Source organism: Thermobia domestica, chromosome 5, assembly GCF_964235325.1.
Source record: "Thermobia domestica chromosome 5, izTheDome1.hap1.1, whole genome shotgun sequence".
In the NCBI taxonomy this organism is placed as follows: domain Eukaryota; kingdom Metazoa; phylum Arthropoda; class Insecta; order Zygentoma; family Lepismatidae; genus Thermobia; species Thermobia domestica.
The window spans coordinates 118,382,336-118,404,336 of record NC_137458.1 but is presented as its reverse complement, the minus strand read 5'-3'; the positions used below and the strand labels follow the sequence as shown (position 1 = coordinate 118,404,336).

The 22,001-nt window shown below is 35.9% G+C and overlaps 1 protein-coding gene across 2 annotated transcripts in view; it reads left to right on the top strand.

The window, feature by feature from the left end:
- Window positions 1-22,001, top strand: part of LOC145686067 (embryonic polarity protein dorsal-like) — an 86,429-nt gene that overhangs the window by 51,251 nt on the left and 13,177 nt on the right. For both annotated transcript variants that reach the window (XM_081758975.1, XM_081758976.1), the window contains exon 10: window positions 3,520-3,609. In XM_081758975.1, the coding sequence (XP_081615101.1) occupies window positions 3,520-3,609 (90 nt within the window). The remainder of the gene's footprint in view (window positions 1-3,519; window positions 3,610-22,001) is intronic.

Here is a 22,001-nt window from a genome sequence, read left to right as displayed (position 1 = left end):
CAATTGTTTTCGCTAGTACAAGTTGCGGCAGTTTTCGCTAGTACATGGTATCCAACTCCTGTCGAAAATAGAAGTTTAGGTGTTGTAAGGGACCTTATTTCTTCGTTCTTAATGGACTCTACTCATAAGTTTGTCGTTGTCGCAACTGAGAAGCTTCCATGCGCCATAGTCTTCACCTAATCTTTTTGTCTACGTATGATTTCTGTTTGGGTACCATCCATCAACTGTAGCTTCTTTTTCCTCCCCTCACTTCTTTCCTGCGACTATACCCTCTTAACACGCTTCTCATGATAAAGTTCCTTTTCAACCAATGGCCCAACCAGTTTCTTTTCCTCTTTCAATCACACCCAAAAATGTTCTTTTCTTCCTCACTGTTTCTAACACTTTCTCATTTGTTCTCTGTTCGATCCAGCTAATTCTCTCCGTTCTTCTTCACTCCCACATTTCGAAAGTTTCTGATCTTTTTTTCATTGCTTTTGCGTAATGTCCATGTTTTTGCCTAATATAGTAGAATACTCCACAAGAAGCATTTTGTGAGTCTTATTATCAAGGACCCACAAAATAGACTTTCCTCCCTCTTTAATACTTCTTTCGCCATTTATGTTCTTTTATTTCACGTTCGTACTTTGTGTAAACACTAATAATACTACCCAGGTATCGAAAACTAGTCACCTGCTTTATTTTCTCCCTTCTACTTCTGTGTTTTAGAATAGTCGTACAGTAAGGAGGATTATTCTGGTTAGCAGTGAATTGCAGCAGATAGTGTAGGGGATTTCGCCATATCTGCATTGATATATATTTTTGTTGTGTTTTATATTTTAAATCTGTGTATTGGTTATCTTTTACTTTCGTTCTCAGTTCTAACCATCGAAGCAAACATTTGTATCTGGGTTGGGAAATACAAACCTTTCGGAGTGAACATGTATCTCTATATAAATATTGTTGCTTCAGAGTATAATAAAAATATGACGAATTCTTAAGCCCCTCAATTATGTCCTTTAGACTAAAGGATAGAGATAACTAATGAAAGTGAATAATTGTGAAATAATTGATGGAATGAGAATGTAGGCGGAAACGGGAGAATCCAGAGAAAACCCATGACACAGAACTCACGTGGCCGGGTATCGGATTAGGGACCCTACCAGAGGTAAGCGCTCTACCATTAAGCCACCGTTAGCTTTAAACAAACTACAGGAAGTTTTCAGAGCGCAAAATTCGTATACAGTAGTAGTGCTTCCAAACAACATAGAGAAAATTGAAGATACCAAATTTCCTTCACTAATCCACTGGATTCCATTTAAGTAAACCATGTCTTATGCATATATTTCATTCGAATTATGGAAACAATTAAATTTCGACATGGATATTATGAAGGTAAGTCGGAGTAACCTCATTGATTGCTGTACTGTTGACACTACCACAACAGAAGACCCACAATGGCTTAATACATTGACACTTTAGAAAACCTGCGTTAGAAGTCACAAAATGCTTGTACTTGCATATTTTTGTGTGAATTATTAACTCGTATCATCCCAACCTTATCAGACTCTTTTTCTTCTCTGTGTTTTGACAAGGCTGCTGACAAAGGAAGGGAAAATTTGACGATTGATAACAAAACTGTAACAGTGTAGAGAAGAGAAGGGTAAATATCTCTTGAAATTTGCTGTGAAGGAGATGGTTTGATATTGTTGGTAAATGCTGGAATCAAGCACAATGTCTTTGTACATTAATTTGATTCCCATGTGGCACATTACTCGCATGAATTTTAGTAGACACCTAAACTCTCTGACGGAATAGTCTGCGAAGAATTATGTCCACCCAAACGGCTTCTACGGATAAAAAGTTATCAGTACATCGGTCTCATAATCGTTACTTCTGGCTCGGACCTTGCTTAATACAAGCAGATCCTCAAGTGCTTCAGAATAGCTAATTAACACTAGAAATCGTTTACCAACTGGGAATCGAACGGCACGCATGGAAGCGTATTTGATCATTAGCGTCACACCCAAAATTGCGGGAAAAAAAGTATCGACAGTACTGTACAGTATTGCAAGTTGTGCTCTAGTAGTTTCTGCATAGTACCTTCCGAAGTTCAGTTACGGGGGTCCGTAGTGAGTAGCGTTCATTCTTAGTCAAGTTAAGTGGGTATTTTGAAGGAGAAAAAGGATCAGAAATTAAGAACGAAAAATGAAGAGTAGCTCATATTATCTCTCTCTCTCTCTCTCTCTCTCTCTCTCGTCTTAAGCGTTGGCTGCATGTGCGTAGATAATTTCAAGATCACGTTAGAGACAGATGTAATTGTTTTGTCTGTCACCTTGTTGGAAGAAATGTCAGTATGACCAAAGAAGTCGCGTTTTTATGGTCATCTACAACAATTACATCTTACAAAGGAGAAACAGATGTAAGATGTATTTAGATCTTTGTAGATTGAATGGAAAATTCTCGACTAAAATTGACGAAGAAATGATCTAATTGAAGAACCAAACCAGCATCGTCAAAATCCAAGTTTTTTCAACAGAGCTAAGTAAACCTTATCAATTCGCTTTGTTCTGATTCAGCTGTAACCAGATACCCAGCATTTTGTACAGTACATTTTGTCTCAAGTGTTGAGAAGGCATTTCGAAATCACGATGGCTCAATCTTAGAACATTGGCGCTGAAACTTCAACAAGTTCAACAGTTTGTATAGCACGTTACACAATATTTAGTGTGATAAAATGAGAAATTGGACTTTCACAAAGTCAATGCTTGTTGGGTGCCCACGAGCCTTTCGGTCCTTACGTTAGAAAAGAAGTAAGTTTCATTAGATAATGTTGTTCGTCTCAGAAACTTGTAGTAAAACAAACAAACAAAAAATAAAGAAATAAATTAAATAAAATTTTTAAAAAAATAATAATAAATGTGCACTGCATTTCGATCTTTCTTCGTATAACTCGTAAATTTAAAGTACAACCCGCGAGATATATATATATATAAGATTTTGTTCTCGTAAAAATATTGATGTTAATTCTTTGCAAAACCCAAATATTAGGCAAGTTGCCTCAAAATAGCACGTAGTATTTGCGAATGAACAAAATATGTACATTGGCATGTTGCTCCCCCCTCCATAATTAGACGCTTGCTAAACTGAATTCTACAGCTAACTCGTGTATTATCATTCCGCACAGCACTTGCATGTGCATTATACCTTTAGTATGTATCTTAGCCTGTACTTTAGTATGTAACTTATTAAAACATACATAGTCTAAATAAGAGAAATCTGTATGGTAGTATTGTTGACTGTAATTGTTACTTAATTTCCTCTTTGAAAATTGCTTTCGATTCTTACAGTGGTTTGCATGATTTTAAGGAAAGATCAATGCATAATACCTAAATTTGATTCAAGACATTTGCGATTGTATAATATTTTAAAATCCTCTTATTATTAATTTAATGTAAAGCAAATTGTTTGTAATGTTAATGTTGCTGAAAACTCTCTCTTTTCTTGTGATTATTTTCCTTTTTCTTTTTCTTTAAACAGGAAAGGCACCACAAAATTATAGAGTCGAGAATCCGATGAGTGTCCCTGGTCCATCTATGCGAGTTCCTCCTGTTAAATGTGAACCTTCAGGTATGTGTGTATCCATACCTAAAATATATTTCCATTTGAGAAAACCAAATCATTGCTCTTTTTTCTCTTGCTATCCATTCAACATTAGAAAAATGGTAGAGGTCATTTTGAAAAGGTGAAATGAAATCTTAGGGGACGGATGATTAATGAAAGGGGAATGATTATGAAAAAAAAAAAAAAAAATGGTTGAGGGAAAATGTGGAAGGAAACAGGGAGAACCCATAAACACGATTGTTTACCACGAACTTACGTGGCCTGGGATCGATCCAGTGACACCTCTCATCAGGTGAACGCTCTACCACTAATCCATCATACCAGCACAGAGATAATTTAAGACTGTTTCATTCACTGTTTTGTATCTTTAACTGCTTTTTGATACTGCTTTCCGTTCCAATTTTGACTTTACTGAAAATTGTTAAAAAAAAAAATAAAAAAAAAAAATCTTCCTGTTCATTACAGAGCTTGCAGTATGCCTAAAAAACGCAAGTGTCAGTGTCACTCCAATACAGTTTTCTGGAATACTGAAATATAGATCTAACAACAACGAGTCTCGAATCTTCCATTACGCAGGATCCTTTATGTCTCAGATTGTTTTCATGGCATTTACCTTAATTCATCAATGTTCTCATTCTTTACAACGGTATGGGAATCACTCATAATGTCGTGTATGTAATTTATTATTATATAATAGATACAAGAGAGGCTTAAGAGTAGAATCGAAAGAAGGGATTGTCACAGATAAACGCATCTTCTGGTGCATCCCAATTCTCGCCTCAGTTGTCTCAGTGGGCTCAACAAATATTTCAAGAGTCAACGATTTTTCCCAGCTACATACCTGAGTTGGACATTATTTATCATGAATAGAGGAAGTTAATCAATTTTGTCACACTAACTCCTCTATAGATGTGCTATACAAAGAGTGGAAAAATGGCAACTGCACCGAGATTCGAATGCGGGTCTCCTGCTTACCGTGCCTATACTTGAAACCGTACGCTGTCCAGTTCGCTCTCTAAACAGCCTTACATTTTATCACTTGATGTGGGTGCCAAATATAATTTCAACTCTTATAGAGATGTCTGTAATATAGACACTGGGCTGTCCAAGCACAAGTGTTTATGTGGTCTGAATGGTTGAGAGCCGACTTCAAAAATGATAGAATGCATGGCTGTTCAGGAACCGGTTTGGGTAGCGTAGTGGTTAACGCATAAGCACAGTAAACTGGAGACTCGGGTTCGAATTCCTGTCCACTCATGTTCTTTTTTCACTTCTTAAACTTCCAAACTATGCCAACTATGTCTTATAGAACGGCTATGTTCGCCCGTCTGTCTATTGACAAGTATCAGAGTAAAAATAGCCAAAGATATCGAAAAACTTTTTTTTTTTTCCAATCGATTCAGCGTCCCACTAGTAGGTTCCATTTCCTTGGTTAATCTTCTGTTCAGACCCGAAGTGGTTGAAGTTCACCATTTCTGGTTTCAAGTTTATAGTCATAAAAGTTGTAATAGATAGCGACGAACATTTTTCTCAATTGATTTAGTGTCACAAGAGAATATACCAAAAATAAAAGTGGTTGCAATTTACTAGTACTTCCGCTTTCAGCACTAATTTCCAGAGTAATTTTTTCATAAAGTGCTTTAAATCGATTGAAGAAAACCTTTCGATAGCATAAGATATCGATTTTTTTTCAATCGATTCAGTGTCTCAAGAATATTTTCCAACTCTTCCGTTAAATTTGTTCAAACCGAAAGTGGTTGAAATTAACCATTTTCTGCTTTCAACGTTTATCGTCGTTAAACAAAAACTGTAACTGATATCGACAAATGTTTTATGTAATCATTTCATCTCAAAAGACATACTATCACCACCTACAACAATATGGAAACGATTAAAATGTACTTCCTGTGTCGATACTTACTTCCATAGAGCAACTACTTACTGGTTGAAATTAAAAGTAGTGAACGTCTTTCTACACCATTCTAGAACATTGATGAATTAAAGTAAATGCTCTCAAAGCAATCTGAGACACAAAGGATCCTACGCAATGGAAGATTCGAGACTCGTTGTTGTTGGATCTGTATTGGAGTGTTCCAGAAAACTGGATTAGAGTGCAATGACAGTTGCGCTTTCTAGGTATACTGCAAGATCTGTAATGAAAAGGTAAATTAGTGTGGGGTTTTTGATCGCAGCATTTAATGCATAATGGATAAAACGGAAATAGATAGTGACAAACAGTTTTTTTGATATGGATTCAGTACCACAAGAATGTGTTCCACCTCAGATTTTAATTCCATTATTGCAACCGGAACTGATAAAAATCAGTTAGCGTTTCTGGTTTCAATGTTAATATCCATAGAACAAAAACAGTAAGAGATTGTGAATAATGACGTTTTGATATGGATTCATCATCCGAGGAACATGTTTCATCTTTGATCTTATTGCTTTATTGCAACCAGTAATTACTGATGTACTACTTGAGTATCGAATTCTCATAGTTTGGAAGTCTACGGTAAATTCACACTGTAAAACTAAATTCATTGTTATATATGTTGGACATGAAGAATGTGCATTACCTCGAACGCTCAGAACCGCACGAAAATGTGCTTAGATTATAAATCGCTCATCCCGAAAACAGTGGTATGAGTCATTCCCATGCAAAACACAGCTGTTGTCTGCTGGCGCTATTCGACGGTGTCACGTTGTATCTGCATGAACAAATACTTAACTGTAGTTGTGTGAATAGTATAGCTTAGTAGAAGGTCTTCGTTTGGAGTGTTTAATTGTGGGTTAGAATGTAAAGAGTGTACATCGGTATCATAAGGCGAATTAATTCCATAAATGTTGTCAAACTGTCAGAGGCAAAGTTGTGACGTGCTGAATATGGAAACGTAATGGGAGTCGGAGATGTGGAGTTCGCGAATATGTTGTATAGCCTAATAATTCACAAATACAATGGGAATGACGCAGAAATGCATGAAAATACGCTGGATAGGTATAGTAATTTTGAAGAACAGGCAGAGCCCGTGCCTGAAATTGGCCCATCCAGCAGTGCAAGAATTTAATCTCCAGAGCAAGAGGAACCTTCAAATGAAAGTGACTACGAACTATTTCCACCCAAAATATCGGGGGCCAATATATTAAAAGATATTGATGACAACATATTGGAGAACATCTATGAAGACTATTACAATGGTGGCTTCAATTCCTATAGCATACTTACGAGACACTATAAGTGTATTCGAAATAAGTAAAATTGCAAGGTAATATTAGATTATATAACTAGCAAAAGGCGAGATCGAGCTCACTTCAAGGGAAACGGGCTGTTACAATTAAAAACTATAAAAGAGTACACTGTAATGTCACAGTTTGATAGGGCAAGAACGTATGGATCTGCTGTTCTGTATTGGCATCTGTAAATGTGAGGACCAGCTGAATATGGCATTTCTTCCAGGCATATTACTACTTTCGTCACACGTAAAGATATACACGAAGATAATAATATTCTTCAGAAGGCACAAGGATTTGTGGAGAAAGTATACAAATGTGTAACAGACGAGAGTGTGGACAAGGAAAATATTTGGCACAGTGACTAAAGTCAATTTAATTATGAAATGTCTTCATTGTCAACACTATCTCACTAGAGGCGAGAAAACGAGAACTGGTGTGTTGCAGTCTGTTCATAGCTCTATACACAGCTACACAATTGGTGTGTCTTTATCAATGAGTTTCAAATTAGCTAACAAGCTTTGTATCCGTTCCAACAGCCACAAGATATTTTGGCCCAAATGTTTCAAAGAAACGTGAACCAACATATCCATGAAATATTCATGTGGAGGCAAGCAAATGTGGCAAAATGACGTAAAAGCATATGAAAAGTTTTCTAACTACGTCCTTGGTGAACATGTATGTGACGATGCAAAGAGCCTATTGCAGTGTGATTCCTAGTCAGGCCATAAAGGTCGTACTCTGTTAGGTGAAAGTTTTCCAAACAAGACTGTTACGCTTAAGATATTGCCACCAAAGACAACAAAATATTGCTAACCCCTTGATGTGTACATCTTTAGGCAGTATAAGCTGTACGTGAGAAAGATCGTTGATTTTGTAAGATTATAATTTTAAAAATCACAAGTAAAGTTACACGATCGTCATTTCATCTGACTTCATCCAACTTTGACAATTAACTATACAGTCAACTTTCTGCACCGAAGTACAAGTCTATGTTATAATATGCTTGGCAAAGGCAGGTTATGATCTTGACATACCAATATCATCTTTTGAAAATGTAATTAGTGTGGCGTTTTATTTTCAGCTGCTTGAATACAGAAGTGCTGTTGAATTTGAAAAATTGGCTTTAGTCAGATGTGCATTTTGTTCTGTTCCACTTCGCTGTGACCACTTCATTGAAATCCCGCACCTGCATTTTGATGACTGAACAGCGGGGTAACACTATCAGGCCAGTGGAAAACGTTTGTTGTTCAGATAGCGTAATTATTTGAAGCAGAGGAAAATATAGCAATCGGTCCCGACATTGCAATATATGTGTATCTATTATATCTATATTTTGTTTCTTAGCGTTACGAAAGTTCTTCATTTAGTCCTTGCATAGGTGATTATTCAAATGTCTGTTCGTGGTAGACACGCAATTTTGCATGCGAATGGCTCTCACTACTGCTTTTAGGATGAGCAGTTTATATTCAAAGTACACTTTCGTGCGGTTCTGAGTGTTCGAGGTCACGCACATCCCTTGTTAGATACCAACTTGCTGTCTACAAAGAACACTGATGTGACTGTTTGAAGTATCGATTTAGTCGTAGTTTTCTTGTTTCCACAATTGCTAGTGACGAAAAATACTCCGAAAGTAACTTAGTATTATCAACAAGTGATGGAAGTTTCATAGCAATCCAGTGGCTAGTTCCAGACGAAAGATATTAATCGAAATGCTACGAATTGCATTTTCTCTTTCAAAATGGCACATCTACATGATAAAGGATGCTTTCAGGATATATAAGGCTGTATGCTATAGAAGCCGGAAAAAAGGAAATATCGGGGAGAATCTTACCAGGTGACTTAACATAAACTAAAGCAACATTCTATCTCCCAACCTGTGTCCTGCAGCATTGTCACTTCGTTTGGAAACCTCTGTTGCTACGAATGCAGTGAAACACAATTTTCTCTAATGATAGGTATATAAATCTTTAATGATTTATTTCTGTTTTTAAATTTTAATAGTGATTTGGAAGATTAATATTGGATAAATGAATACTTAAATATATATAGTATTGTTTACTAGATGGGCGAAACATATTGTGACTCCAATACCGCCAAACTTTTTGTTTGACCTATGATGTAGTGTCTGCCAGAATATATCTACGCATGGGGCAATCCAAATGAAATCGACCAATTTACAGGTCAAAGGTTGCTCACAAATTTTATTTATTTTTTAATTTTTTACCTAAGATTGTACCACATTCAAGGAGTTGAAAACGGGTATTCATTTATTTTTTTCAGCCGCGCAGCAAAGCGGCCATTTTGTATAGGCGCGTGCGCGTATTTTGCAGTTCTCAGAGGATTCCGTTAAACGCTGTAACCTTTTAGGTTTGAAAGATAATGAATTCAAACTAAAACAATATGAAAGATAATGGAATGGACAACATTCTGTGTTCTGTGCACATTGAGACGTACTTCAGAACGTCAGATAGAGAGAGAGAGAGAGAGAGAAAATAGCTCTGAACATTGAGATTGGAAACCTAGAAATGCCCATTTTTGAATGTACAGTTCAAAACGAAACAAATAAGACTCACCTTCAATTTTTTGTCTACATAGAGACTAGATAGCAAACAACGTCCCAAACAAGTTTCAGATCCGAGAACCATATACTTGATTTTTTTGAAATTTTTAAACATTGCCAATTTTTGAAAATCGAGTATTTTCACCATCAAATATCTCAGGACACAATTGAAAAATCCCAAATTTACACAATATATATATATATATATATATATATATATATATATGAAGCGCTTGGCGCATATAGTTCTATGCCACATTTGGATGATTTTGAGATAAATGAGAATTAAATTTTCAAAAAATTCCATAAATCGTAGTTTCTCTTTTTGCTTAGTAACTTATATTATAAAAGAAGGCTCAACATTTCTTCTACCAACACAACTTTAATTTAAATCAATTTAAGCATTAGTTACTGAATAAATGTAAAAAACAATAAGGTTGGTGTTGAAAATTGTGGCATAGCACTATATTGCTGTTAGGTTTTCTTCGTAAAAAATGGACTCTGTGTAAAATAATCCTATGCCACATAATAATAATTTCGAGAAGCATGTTAAAAAAGATTTTAGAATAATAAATCATTACCAATTTAGTACTTTGCCTTCAAAATATATTATTGATAGAGACATTAATCACAAATGGCCTGAACTTAGAACTATGTTCGAGAAAGTGAATCTAATACGACAATCCGCACTTTTCTCCTCACATATTTATCCCACTTTACGTGTATAAAGATTAAAATTGTGGACAAAATATGACAAAAACGAACGTATATTGAGCAATTTGAAGTAAGAAAGTTCTTGGTAAAGGAACACTACGAGAACAATGGAAAGAATAAAATAAATGGTAGACTAATAAAGTTCCCCTTTTATGAGTACATGGATGAAGAGACAAAACAGCGTATGTCAAAGTCGTGAGTGGGAACAGATGGGAGTCGCTAATCTCGAATTGTAATCTTGTAATTTAATAATTTTGTCAAATATGAAATTAAAATAAATTAATGTCTTCTTGCTTCATATTTACGTTTTATGATTAATTAATTCATATCAGACTTCGAAAGAGAAACATCAAACCAATTTAATGACCGTGTCTGTAGCGACAACTCCCAGTCACGACCCCTCTTCAGTTTTATTAGAAAAAGGAAAAGAAAGAGTGGGAAAGAAGAGGAGGAGATAGGAGAAAGGAGAAACTACGGATAAATGATTACTGGATAATTATGTAAATATGGTAAAGGAACTTGTATATTTATTAAAAGGTGATTCATATTCAAAGGTTACTTGAGGAACGTCTCCGAAATGATCCTGAAGAGACATATGTTCCCTCATACTACCCCGACCTGGATCCAGACAACTGCACAAGTGGGAGTTGCCCTAACCCAGCCCAGGTGACGAGAAGTTTTAATTTAATTGTTTGTCTATTATTTCTAAATGTTGAGTAATCTGTATCCAGTATTTGGACTTTTATAATGGAGATCGAACACACATTTGAATCAGCCAAGAAAAAAAATCAAAGTGTATATTTTCCACTCACAGAAGTTTTGATATGTCTGAGAAGACTGTCGTTATTCTGGCTCATCCTGTTATTTTGGCTTTTCTCCTAGAGCGATTTAAACTACTCTAAAATACGTTATCTTTCATGACCTTCGTCATACACTAATACATGTAACATGCTATTATACACTTATTATGAACATTATCACAGTAAATCAGTATTAAATGCTACCACTTAAAACTAAATTTACCATTCATTCACACACTCTCACATTCATACGGGACAGCGTATTGACATGGGTGATAATAGTTTTAAAAGAAACCATCTAACTACAATTTGGTGAAAATTTATTACATTTACTGAGAAATTAAGAGACATAATTTTATAAACATGCAGTAAGTGTACATATAAATGTATCAATTTATACATGAAATCGAATACTGGTAATGTAATAGTATGTACTAAGCGATTTCTTAAATACAGTTTTTATATAGGGTTTAGACGGGACCGTTAGATTTCGTCGTTATACCCAATACGTCGTTAAAAGCGATATTGTTATAAACGGTTTCGACTGTATATACAGTATATACAGTCGAAACCGTTTATAACAACATGCTTTTAACGACGTATTGGGTATAACGACAAAATCTAACGGTCCCGTCTAAACCCTATATAAAAACTGAATTTAAGAAATCGCTTAGTACGACATTGCTTATAACGACATATCGTATAAAACGACTTATTTTTATCACATTATCGGAGAAATGTATCGGCTATAACGTTCAATGTTAATTTTTGTTTGTTACGTGTTTGGCGATTGCTGACAACAATGTAAGATTTATTTTCAAACTCTTGTTTTCAATATACAGTATTATAGATATCCAATCAATCTGTCTGTTAAATAGTCAAGGCAAGCATCGTTCTGAAGATGTCGCAACAGAAAAGGAAAGTGCTTAATATTGAAGAAAAGTCACACATAATATGGCGATTAGAAAACGGAGAAACAAACGTCAGCATTGCGAGGGAATTGGGTCTATCACACTCGACGAGTTCTACAATTTGGAAGGACAGAGAAAATATAGTCTCTTTTCGAAAAGAAATCTTTAAAAATCAAGCGGGCCAGATCATCCGACTACAAAGAGATTAAAGAAGCTTTACTTAAATGGTTTAAGCAGCAAGGAACAAATATGTGCCGATCAATGGACCTATTCTTCAAGCGAAAGCCAATGAATTTGTTCGTCGGTTGGGCAATCCGAACTACAGTTGTTTTTCCTCTTGGATACAACGTTTCCGAGCTCGTCATGATATTGTTGCTGGGAAAATTTGTGGCGAAGCTGCGAGTGTACCTGATGGCGTAACAGACGAGTAACCATCTAAGAAGTGGCCTGCTTTGTGTGAAGGTTACAGTCCAGATGATATATTCAATGCAGATGAAACTGGATTGTTTTACAATATGACGCCAGATAAGACTGAAATTTAAAGGTGAACAGTGTTCGGGTGACAAAATGTCTAAAACAAGAATCACAGTTATGGTTGCTTCAAATATGACGGGATTTTGTAAAGAAAAGCTTTTGGTGATTGGCAAATCCAGAAAACCAAGATGTTTTAAAAATATTCACTCCCTACCTGTAGTTTATGAAAATAATGCAAAGTCTTGGCTGACAAAATTTTTTGAAAAGTGGTTGCGTAACTGGGACTCTCAACTGAAATCAAAGAAAAGAAAAATTCTTCTCCTGGTCGATAACTACCCGGCTCATCCTGTAGTTGATAATCTGCAATACATAAAGCTTATGTTTTTACCTCCAAATGTCACTTCAGTTTTACAACCTATGGACCAGGGATGTATAAAATCTCTTAAGATGCAGTACAGGAAGTTTCAGGTGATGAACATGTTACAAAAAATCGAAGAAGATAAAGAACCAGTTTTTAACGTTGTTGATGCAATTTTAGTGATATCTGAAGCGTGGGAAAATGTCACTCAAAGGACCATTGCTAATTGCTTTAAACATGCAGGTTTCAGAGACCTTTCTTCACCATCCCACGGTGAAGACGACACGTTTTCAGCAACAGCTGACGATGAAGATGTGGAGGATGCTATTCCTCTTGCGCGATTAATGCAAGAACTTGGTCCATCTTTGTCAACTTGTGAAATAGAAGACTTTGCCGAGGTAGACAACCATCTTGCAGTGTGCACCTTAGCGAGTGAAGAAGAAATTGTAGCTGACATCCAAAGCCAACAGGTAATTGACGAAAATGAAAATGAACAAGAACAACAACAGTTTGTTATACCATCACTTAACGAAGCTCTGAGTGCAGTGAAAACTTTACAAAAATGTGTTATGTTCAAAGAAGAATTTAATACAAATGTCAATAGTGAAACGTTGAAACGAATGCATCGTCAAATGCAAAATGGTACGCACATCTTAGTGCAAGAAGCAGACAAAGATAACTGTTTACCTTAAGTAGTACAGTATATGCGTTACTGCGTTGCTTACTAAAGTTAAAGCGTTTTGAAAGTACAGACGTGGAATAATAGTGTGTATATTACTTATTGATGTTTTGTGGTTGTGTGTGTTGGATTTTTCTAATGTGTAAGGTACAGTACATTACATTTGTACAACCTTTTTTAAAAAGAACAGCATTGCATTTACTGTACGAGAGTACATACAGTAATTTATATAGAGAGTACTGTATTTTCATTTTTGTGCGTAATTAATTTTTGTAGTACAGTATCTGGAACGAGAATACTGTATGTCATTCATGTCTTATACTATACAACACATACAGTAAGTTTAAAACATACTCAACAAGTGAATAGCCTAAAACTTATTGTTAGATACGAAATTTTGAGCAAGAAAATGAAAACCCGGTTTGTGCGACTATCAGCTATAACGACCGTAAATTTGCGGTCCCTTCGGAGTCGTTATAACCGGTTTATTCTCTATATATTAACAGAGAGCTTAAAAAGAAAGAAAAAATATTCTATTTAAATTTTGGTAAAAATGATATAGATTCGTGCATAAGTATAATATACAATATAATGAATGGAAAAAGAAAAAAATTAAATGAGGGTTAGTAATGAGTCTTCGTCTCATTTGTGAGCATTTTGAATGTAATTTTAAACGAGTCCTTTCTCGTACTTCCAGATTAGCTATAATATTATGCATATTATCAAAGCACCCTTTGGTGTCCACACGTTTCACTTTTTGTATTTCTTATATTCACACATTAGGATGTATATATGTTAATCATAAGCAACACGTATTCGGTTCGTAAAAATATTTATCAATACACCTCTCCCATTTCTGGGGTTAAAAACAAATCAGTCTCGTCACTCGCATCACGATGACTATGTTACTTATTCTGTCATTAGCTTACTATCACATTTGCTATCTCTCAATGAATATCGCTTTGTACTACTAATTACACACATTTCTCGTTGATTTGCACTATATATATGTACGAAAGAGAATTTTCCAAGTTCAAAAGGACTTTTGCTTTTTTATATAAACACAACTCCTAAGGTGGAAACACTGGTGAATTTTGAGAATTCGTATGGGAGGGATAGTAATCGAAGTGTAGTTCTAAAGAAGAATTTTAGTTTACTAATTTGAGGGTTGATTTAAGGACATATTAAGGTTACGATGACCTGCCTAAATCCCATGCTACATGAAGTTAATATATTACAGACGATGCTAGTTGTTACATATATTACTTAATAACATTACAAAGTTTGAAGAGAATATCTACCATGCGGCGGTATCTTCTAACATTTATATTTTATATTTATCGGATATTTCGTAACTATGGCAACCAAGAACCATTCGGGGACGGTACTAAGACCCTATACACATATTTATCTACTCACTTCAACGTTATACATTTTACTTCAATATTGGGTGATATCAATAAAAATAAGTAACTATTCCTGAGAAGTCCTGCTCGAGAATCGGAGTAACTACACCTGGAGTAATCTCCTCCCTCAATTTTGTATCAATAAAACAAGCCACTACTCAGGTCTAGACTGCTCCAGATTTATGAACGTTCACTCGCGTTTCCTCTGCGCGTAGCAGTGAGTTCTATCAGTAAAAGAAGTGATTACTCATTTCTCCCATCCGTCGAACAGTCATTTTGTTGTTTTTAGCCTATGGCGTAGTATCCTAAAGGCCACGGAAGGGGCAAGTAGCAACGACAGTTTCAATCAAAGTGCATTTGTGGATATTATAAAAGGATTTCCAGTGGTACTTTCGAAGTCATAGTTACCAGAAAAAAACGAAGGAAAGCCGAAGCTTTGAAGGCAATTACAGTGAAATGCAACGAAATATCAAATACATCTACGACTGAGACACAAATCCAAAAGAGAATCTTTAATATTCGAGCGAGAATAAAACAAAAAGAAAAAATGAAAGAAAGGAAAACAAGAAAGTAACACTGAAACCATGAGAACGAACCTATTGGAGCTAATGGATGTTGATTTGAATCCAGCAATATCAAGATTAACACAAGCGCATATCACGTGTTGTCCAAGGTCTTTGTAGATTGTTGGGCTTTAAGAACGATATCAGACACTTGGCCCCTTTATTTCCTTTTTTTAAAAAAAAAGTCCAGCCAGTAACATCATAAAGCACGCCCATCCGATTGCGTTTTCCATACCATACGTGTCCCCTTTCGCCTTGGCATAAAAAAATACATTCTTACGTATACACCCTTCCAATCAACGTTGAGTTGAGTTGATTTTAACGTAATTTTCAGTAGCGAGGCTATATGAGACAGGACCCACTGATTAACGTGGAATCCAAACCACATGATCTCCCGCCGGGAATCGAACGCGGGTCTCTCATGCCAAAGGCATGTACGCTAACCGCTTAGCCACAAAGGAGCTCTTTCTGTTAGCGTATTCGTCTCCAAAATACTAGGTTTCTTTATTGCCACGTGTCTTTAGTGCTCCGTTAGCACCCGGAAATGTATATTGTTCTTGCCACTCTGCCTTTGCTGTTTGCACATTACGTACACTTCCGGAAATAATCAATTTTCAGATTTCGCAATAATCTCATCCATTACATTGTAGTAGTCATAGACAAAGTATTTTGAGCCATACCAAAATCCCCTGACATTCCGACCTGGAATCCCGGATTACTTACGTAACACAAGAAAACCCGCATCTTTTCGTCATTACGTAGTGCACCGCCCCAAATTTAGGTTGATTCTCTTTAAAAAAATGTGCTAACCACTCTACATTTTCTTTCATGAACCTATAATGTTTTTTGTAATCTCCATTTGCAACATTTCTATGCAGTTTATAAGTTTTTCTACGTAGCAAAACAATCATATACTCTGCCATATTTCGCATGGAGTCACCTATTAGCTTGCTTCACAAATTTGGAGAAGTTACTAGCATCACAGAGGAGTCTTTGATTTTTATTGATATCAAACGCGGAGTAGTTACTCGGCTCGAGAATAGAGGTGTGGTTACTTCAAAAGGGCGGGGCTCCTCCGAGGTCAGCCGAGACGAGTAGTGCTCAATTCTCTTTTTATTGATACCAATGCGAGTAACTACTACAAAATTGGGAATAATGAGTAACTTCTCCGTTTTATTGATATCACCCATTATATTCATATTCCACACATATTCATATCTCAACATATATATATATTCAATAATTATTTAATCTTTCAAATCAATAACCCCGACAAATTGAGTTCGTAGGTTGCAACATTTTACAGAAGGAAATCCGACATATTGCACATATACAACTTCGACTAATTACCCGCGCATAATGATAAAATGAATGTTCTCAAATATTTCATTTGAACTGGAAAACATTGAAATCGCATGGCAGGCACGTAAACACATTATATATATATATATAATATTATGCTTTTAAAATATTAACATTATTTCTGGGCCCAATATAGCTACAACAATATTACATTTGTGCTTATCAATGGGACAAAAGTAGAAAATGAGTGATAATCTGTAGGTATTCTGAACGAATAATGAAAAAGGTAAAATTGTATCGTGTACTGAACCATCGCCCACTATCGCAGTGGGTCGAAAATATGATGGAAAACGTTCCCTTGACTTTCCACATCAACGAATACATCTACGAATCGTGTCTCGCGACATCTCAGGCGGTAAGTCAAGTTCAAATGATATGTGTCGAATGATTGATATATGTCAGGTTCAAAACTTGAAGGGGGGAGGTTAAAAATAAAATAAAAAATCTTGAAGAGAATAGAGGAATAGATAGAGAAGAGAAGGAAGAAAAGCTGCGCCAAAGGAATAAGCTGGGATACTAAAACTACAAAGATAAGTGGTCGAATTTCAACATACAACAATCCACAGCCAAATATGCTTTATATGCCGAAAAAGGTTGGCCTACTAAATACGTAGCCTAAAATAAATATCTCCAAGTGCGTGACGAGTCCGTGCTCTCAATGGGATTTTCATAAAGACAAAGGTTTTAGGGAAATCCCACTCCTCATTATATCCGATCAACCGCCATTGGATACCCCGTCCCTACCGGAAGGATGGTGTGGTCTTGTAATTTAGGATTTCTAAATAAAAAAATTATCCGACCCCTCAGAAACTGAGAAGAGTTTCGAGTAAAGTATGAAAAGCTAAAGTCAATAAAACAGAAGAAATCCTAACAGGAATGTGCCAAATTTAAAAAAAAAATTAAATAAACTAAATTTTGTACTAGTAAGTTGTCTGCCAAATCTTACTAGTCGCTCCCAGACCACAAGATTCGCTACATCTTGAGGTGTCAACTAATTTCAAACCACTATATCTACTAGAAGTAGAAGAAATAAAAGTTCATGGACAATAAAGTTTTTCGACGCCCTGATACGGTATAACGAAATTCTACTGTAATAACTTTTCTATATTATTCGATCCTATCCACTTCGTCACCTCTGCGGATAGTAGTGAACTTAGTTTAATCCGGTGACGTGGAAAGAAAAAAATTAAAGATGCAGAGCAGTATCGCAAAAGTAAACTGAACGAGTAATTCTAAATTGTATCAATTCGGTAAACGGTTATTCTCTTCTTTGATTGACTGGAAAATATCCTGAACCATTTGCTATATGATGACTATTATTCGGATTGTCAGGTCGGTTGATCAGTTAACTGGTATGTCTACTATTGAATGTCAAGCCACGAAGTGAATATACCAACCATCATTTTAAGTAACACTATTCTCATACAAGATTCTAATGTAGTAATTAATGTACTAAAAATTATCATTATATATACACAATATCTTGTAGCAAACTTTACCACTGAGCACTTATATACACGGGTGTCCTATTATTTATTCATACTTTCTAGCATACACATTTACATATTTATATTATCATTACTCACTTATTCATTTATATGTTTATTTTTTCTCTATAACGTCGATTTATTTTCAGACACCCTATGCTATATCAATACGCCTGAGACTGTTCAAAGGAGTCTTACTATCTATATTATAATCAGAAAATTCTTATAGTACATTATCTAACACGTGTGATTTTATATAAACTGGTACGAATTTCTTTCACATCAAACTACGGTAGATTTCACTTCACGGCTTCGAATTATTTTGTATGCAATATACTCAATATTCCCAACTACATGCAATTATGTTAGGAAATGTCAACGATGCGATCTTTCTAGCAACAGGTAAAAAGGAGGATTCGTAACTGCAGCCTGGCAACAAAAATAATGCCATATAGACAAACTTGGAGTTAAGTGGAAACGCGAAGTTTAATATTATTAATAATTTGATTACTAGGCTATATAAATGATTGTGTTTTCCCGGAAAGTTCATTTACGATGTGAGTTATCTAAATACCCATTCTTATGGGCCAGAACTAATATTTACTCATTTATAGCAAAAGAAGTGTCATTTCCAAGTTGACCAGTTCACTAATTATTGGAATAACCAAACACTAGCGGCGAATAACTAGGACGAGACGGCGTTAGTAGTATGAAAACAACCTTTGCACTATTAATCACGTTTTGCACTATCATCGTTAAATATGAGCAACATATTACGTAGTTACGGTACATAATTAACTATGAATTTTAATTATGGATCGTTGTACTTTCTACAAGGGGCTAAAGGAGATGAATAATCAACGATCAACAATACACTGCCCGTAACTAAATAAATCGTACTCTCACTCACATACTACTACGGTCAAAACACTAAATTATACACACACATGCACACTACATACCACATAATCTAAGAAAACAAATATCAATACACATTACTACATATGTTAAATCATGTTATCACACTAATTCACTATATGTACACCAAACGAATCACTGTTTTCACCATTCTAAATCGGCTCTATTAAACTGGGGAAAAAGAAACGGAATAATTAGAGCCCAATGGCTTTATTACTAATTAAATCATGGTTTTCCAAATACTTTTAATGTCCCAGAGAAGACATATTAAAACTACTAATGGTAAGGGTCCTTTTCCGGGAGGGAAAAGGACCTAACGAAATATCGTCAACCCATTTGTGTTGGAAGCCTTGGTCAATTCAGGAATAAATTAAGAGTCCCTGTTAGCGTTTACACTGACATAATAAGAATCATCCTAACTATGACCAAATCATGTATCGCCATGTTATAAAAAAAAATCAAATAAACTACATACACAGAACTATATTTGGACAGGCCTATCGTAAACCTAACTGAATTTGGATGGGTAAGAAGGATATTGTAAGGATCCCCACATCACGACAGACGCACGTGTCAACTCAACACGTGCTATTGATTAAACAACCTAGCAGACAAGAAGTCGACACGAAAGACACCGAGGAACGCCGAAAGAAGACGGACCTCACGGAAGGTCCCGAAGAGGACAAATAAAAGGAGGACCACCGAGGGACCCAGCATCAGTCGTCCAACTGATCAAATCACCGCCCTGAGGTCGCACTGGACTAGGGATACACCTATCCTTCCCGAGGTCGCACTGGACTAGGAGTCCTTTCTACAACTAAGCCTCGCGATGCTGCCTTGAGCCGAGGGGGCTATCTTTCAAGACTCACCGGAACCGGCAGGTGCCTTGGAGACTGTCTTGAGAGAAGGGGCACCGTGCAAAACACCTTCTCTTAGTTGGACATTAACAAGATAGACACTATTTTGCTCTTTGTAAATCAAAGACGTTTTGTGTTTATCAAAATTTTAATAAATTGGTGAAGGGGATAAAATCTCGGTCCATTATTGACTCTACCAAAATCATTACAATATTCTAACTGTTTAGATCACTGAATCGAAAAAAAAAAAAAAAAAACTGTAAGATTTGCAACACTAAAATTGAAGCACTTTGATGCTATCCCTGTTCACAGTAACTTGTTGATGCCATCATGGCGTCCTTAAGTTGAAGTGTATATTTCACCACTTTTCAGACTGTTTTAGATGAAGTTTCAACGATTTTAGACTCAAAAGCTTACTGAATAGTTTCTTTCTTAAATAGTGCTAATTTTACCTGTTTTTGCTGCTGTCTATCCCAAAATTCTAACCATTTTTGGAACGGAAATAGGCGAAATCTTGTCTAGTTGTGTCTCGAGTAGAGAAATAAGAATAATCGCGCCTTAATACGAGAGCGTCGGAAATAGTCCCAATCAGAACAAAGAGTTTTGGTGGCGGAAGAAATATAAAGCGAATAGAAAATGGTAAAAAGCGAGATGAAACCGGATTTTTGGAGGATATGGGCATCTCAGAGGGACGAAAGGGGTCTAAATTATTCTGCCAAATATCAGATTGGTGGAGAATTTCAAGAATTTCTTTCCAATTGCGAGCCTATGTTTTCGTATAGCATTAAGGCGTATAACTTCAATACTCATCCATTTGAAATGCCCATATACAGGATTTACATTAAAATAATGTAAGCTTCCACATTGATTTTGGTTTAAATAAAGAACTAATGAATATGCTACATGAACCGAAAAATATATTTTGAAAAATCACATAGTACAGTACGTTCAAAAAATATTGGACCCCTCCAAAAAAATTCATTACACCGACTGTAATGGTACATTACATGGATAAAGGTTTCGAATTTTTTTCAATGGATACCGAACTATTAATATAAATTTTAATAATGTTTAACAGAATGGAATATCAACAATGTTTGTACAGCATGAGCTTTACGTGTATGAGTGTGTTTGGTAACAGTAATACTATAGTGCGTCCAGTAAGAGAACGTCTCTAACAGCTCGCAGTGACATTGCCACTACTCGCGTGTCAATTTTTTTTTCGGTGGAACTGTAGTGGCAATTTAATTAATGGTATAAGACAGAGTGATCGTAGTTGGTAACACTGGTATCAAAGTAGGGGCTGCAGTGTCCCACCGCATGTGGTAAGAAACGTCAGAGACCATCTCTTGTTGGCCGTTCTATAGTCAGTATTTCTATTGTGTTTAGCTTTTCTTCTCATTTAATGCAAAATTTACTCTACATTTAGAGGGCTATCCTCGTCTTCATCACGTTCATTAGTTGCTACATTTTGGTCATGGGTGGTTAAAAAGTTGAAAAACGGGTGATGCACTGGCGGAATAAAGCATAGGAGATCTTACAAATCCTTGAACTTTTTACCTTCAATTGGCAAAGTTTCGTCATCTTTTCTTCTCAGCTGGACATTTGTTGGGCTGTCCCGTTTGGTAGTTTTCACTGAGACTGTATTTCCTTCCGTAGAAAACTTCAGTTCCATTACACCAGGGTTTTCAACACAGAATTTGGAGCTGTAAATTTTTGAAAAATTTAGATCATGTCCTTGATCATCAGTAGTACGCTTGTGTATTTCTGACAAAAGACATTCTGTCACATTGAGGAAATTTTCCCACTCCATACTGACGACGACAAAAGGTTTGCGTTTGTTCGTACGCAGTATTACATTTCTCCATGCATCTGGTGTTTACACTGCTCCCAATGTGCCCTCTTGAATTTTGCAATTTTTCCAAAATCTCTGTCGGTAAGCATCAGGGCGTGGCCTGGAACCAGAAAGCAGTGTTTAATTGATGAAAAGTTTCTAGTTTTGGTTAGGTGATACAACAAAACCATAGTTGTCCAATTTTCGTTTTGCCCGGGACAGTTAGTTTTGATTAATTTATTTT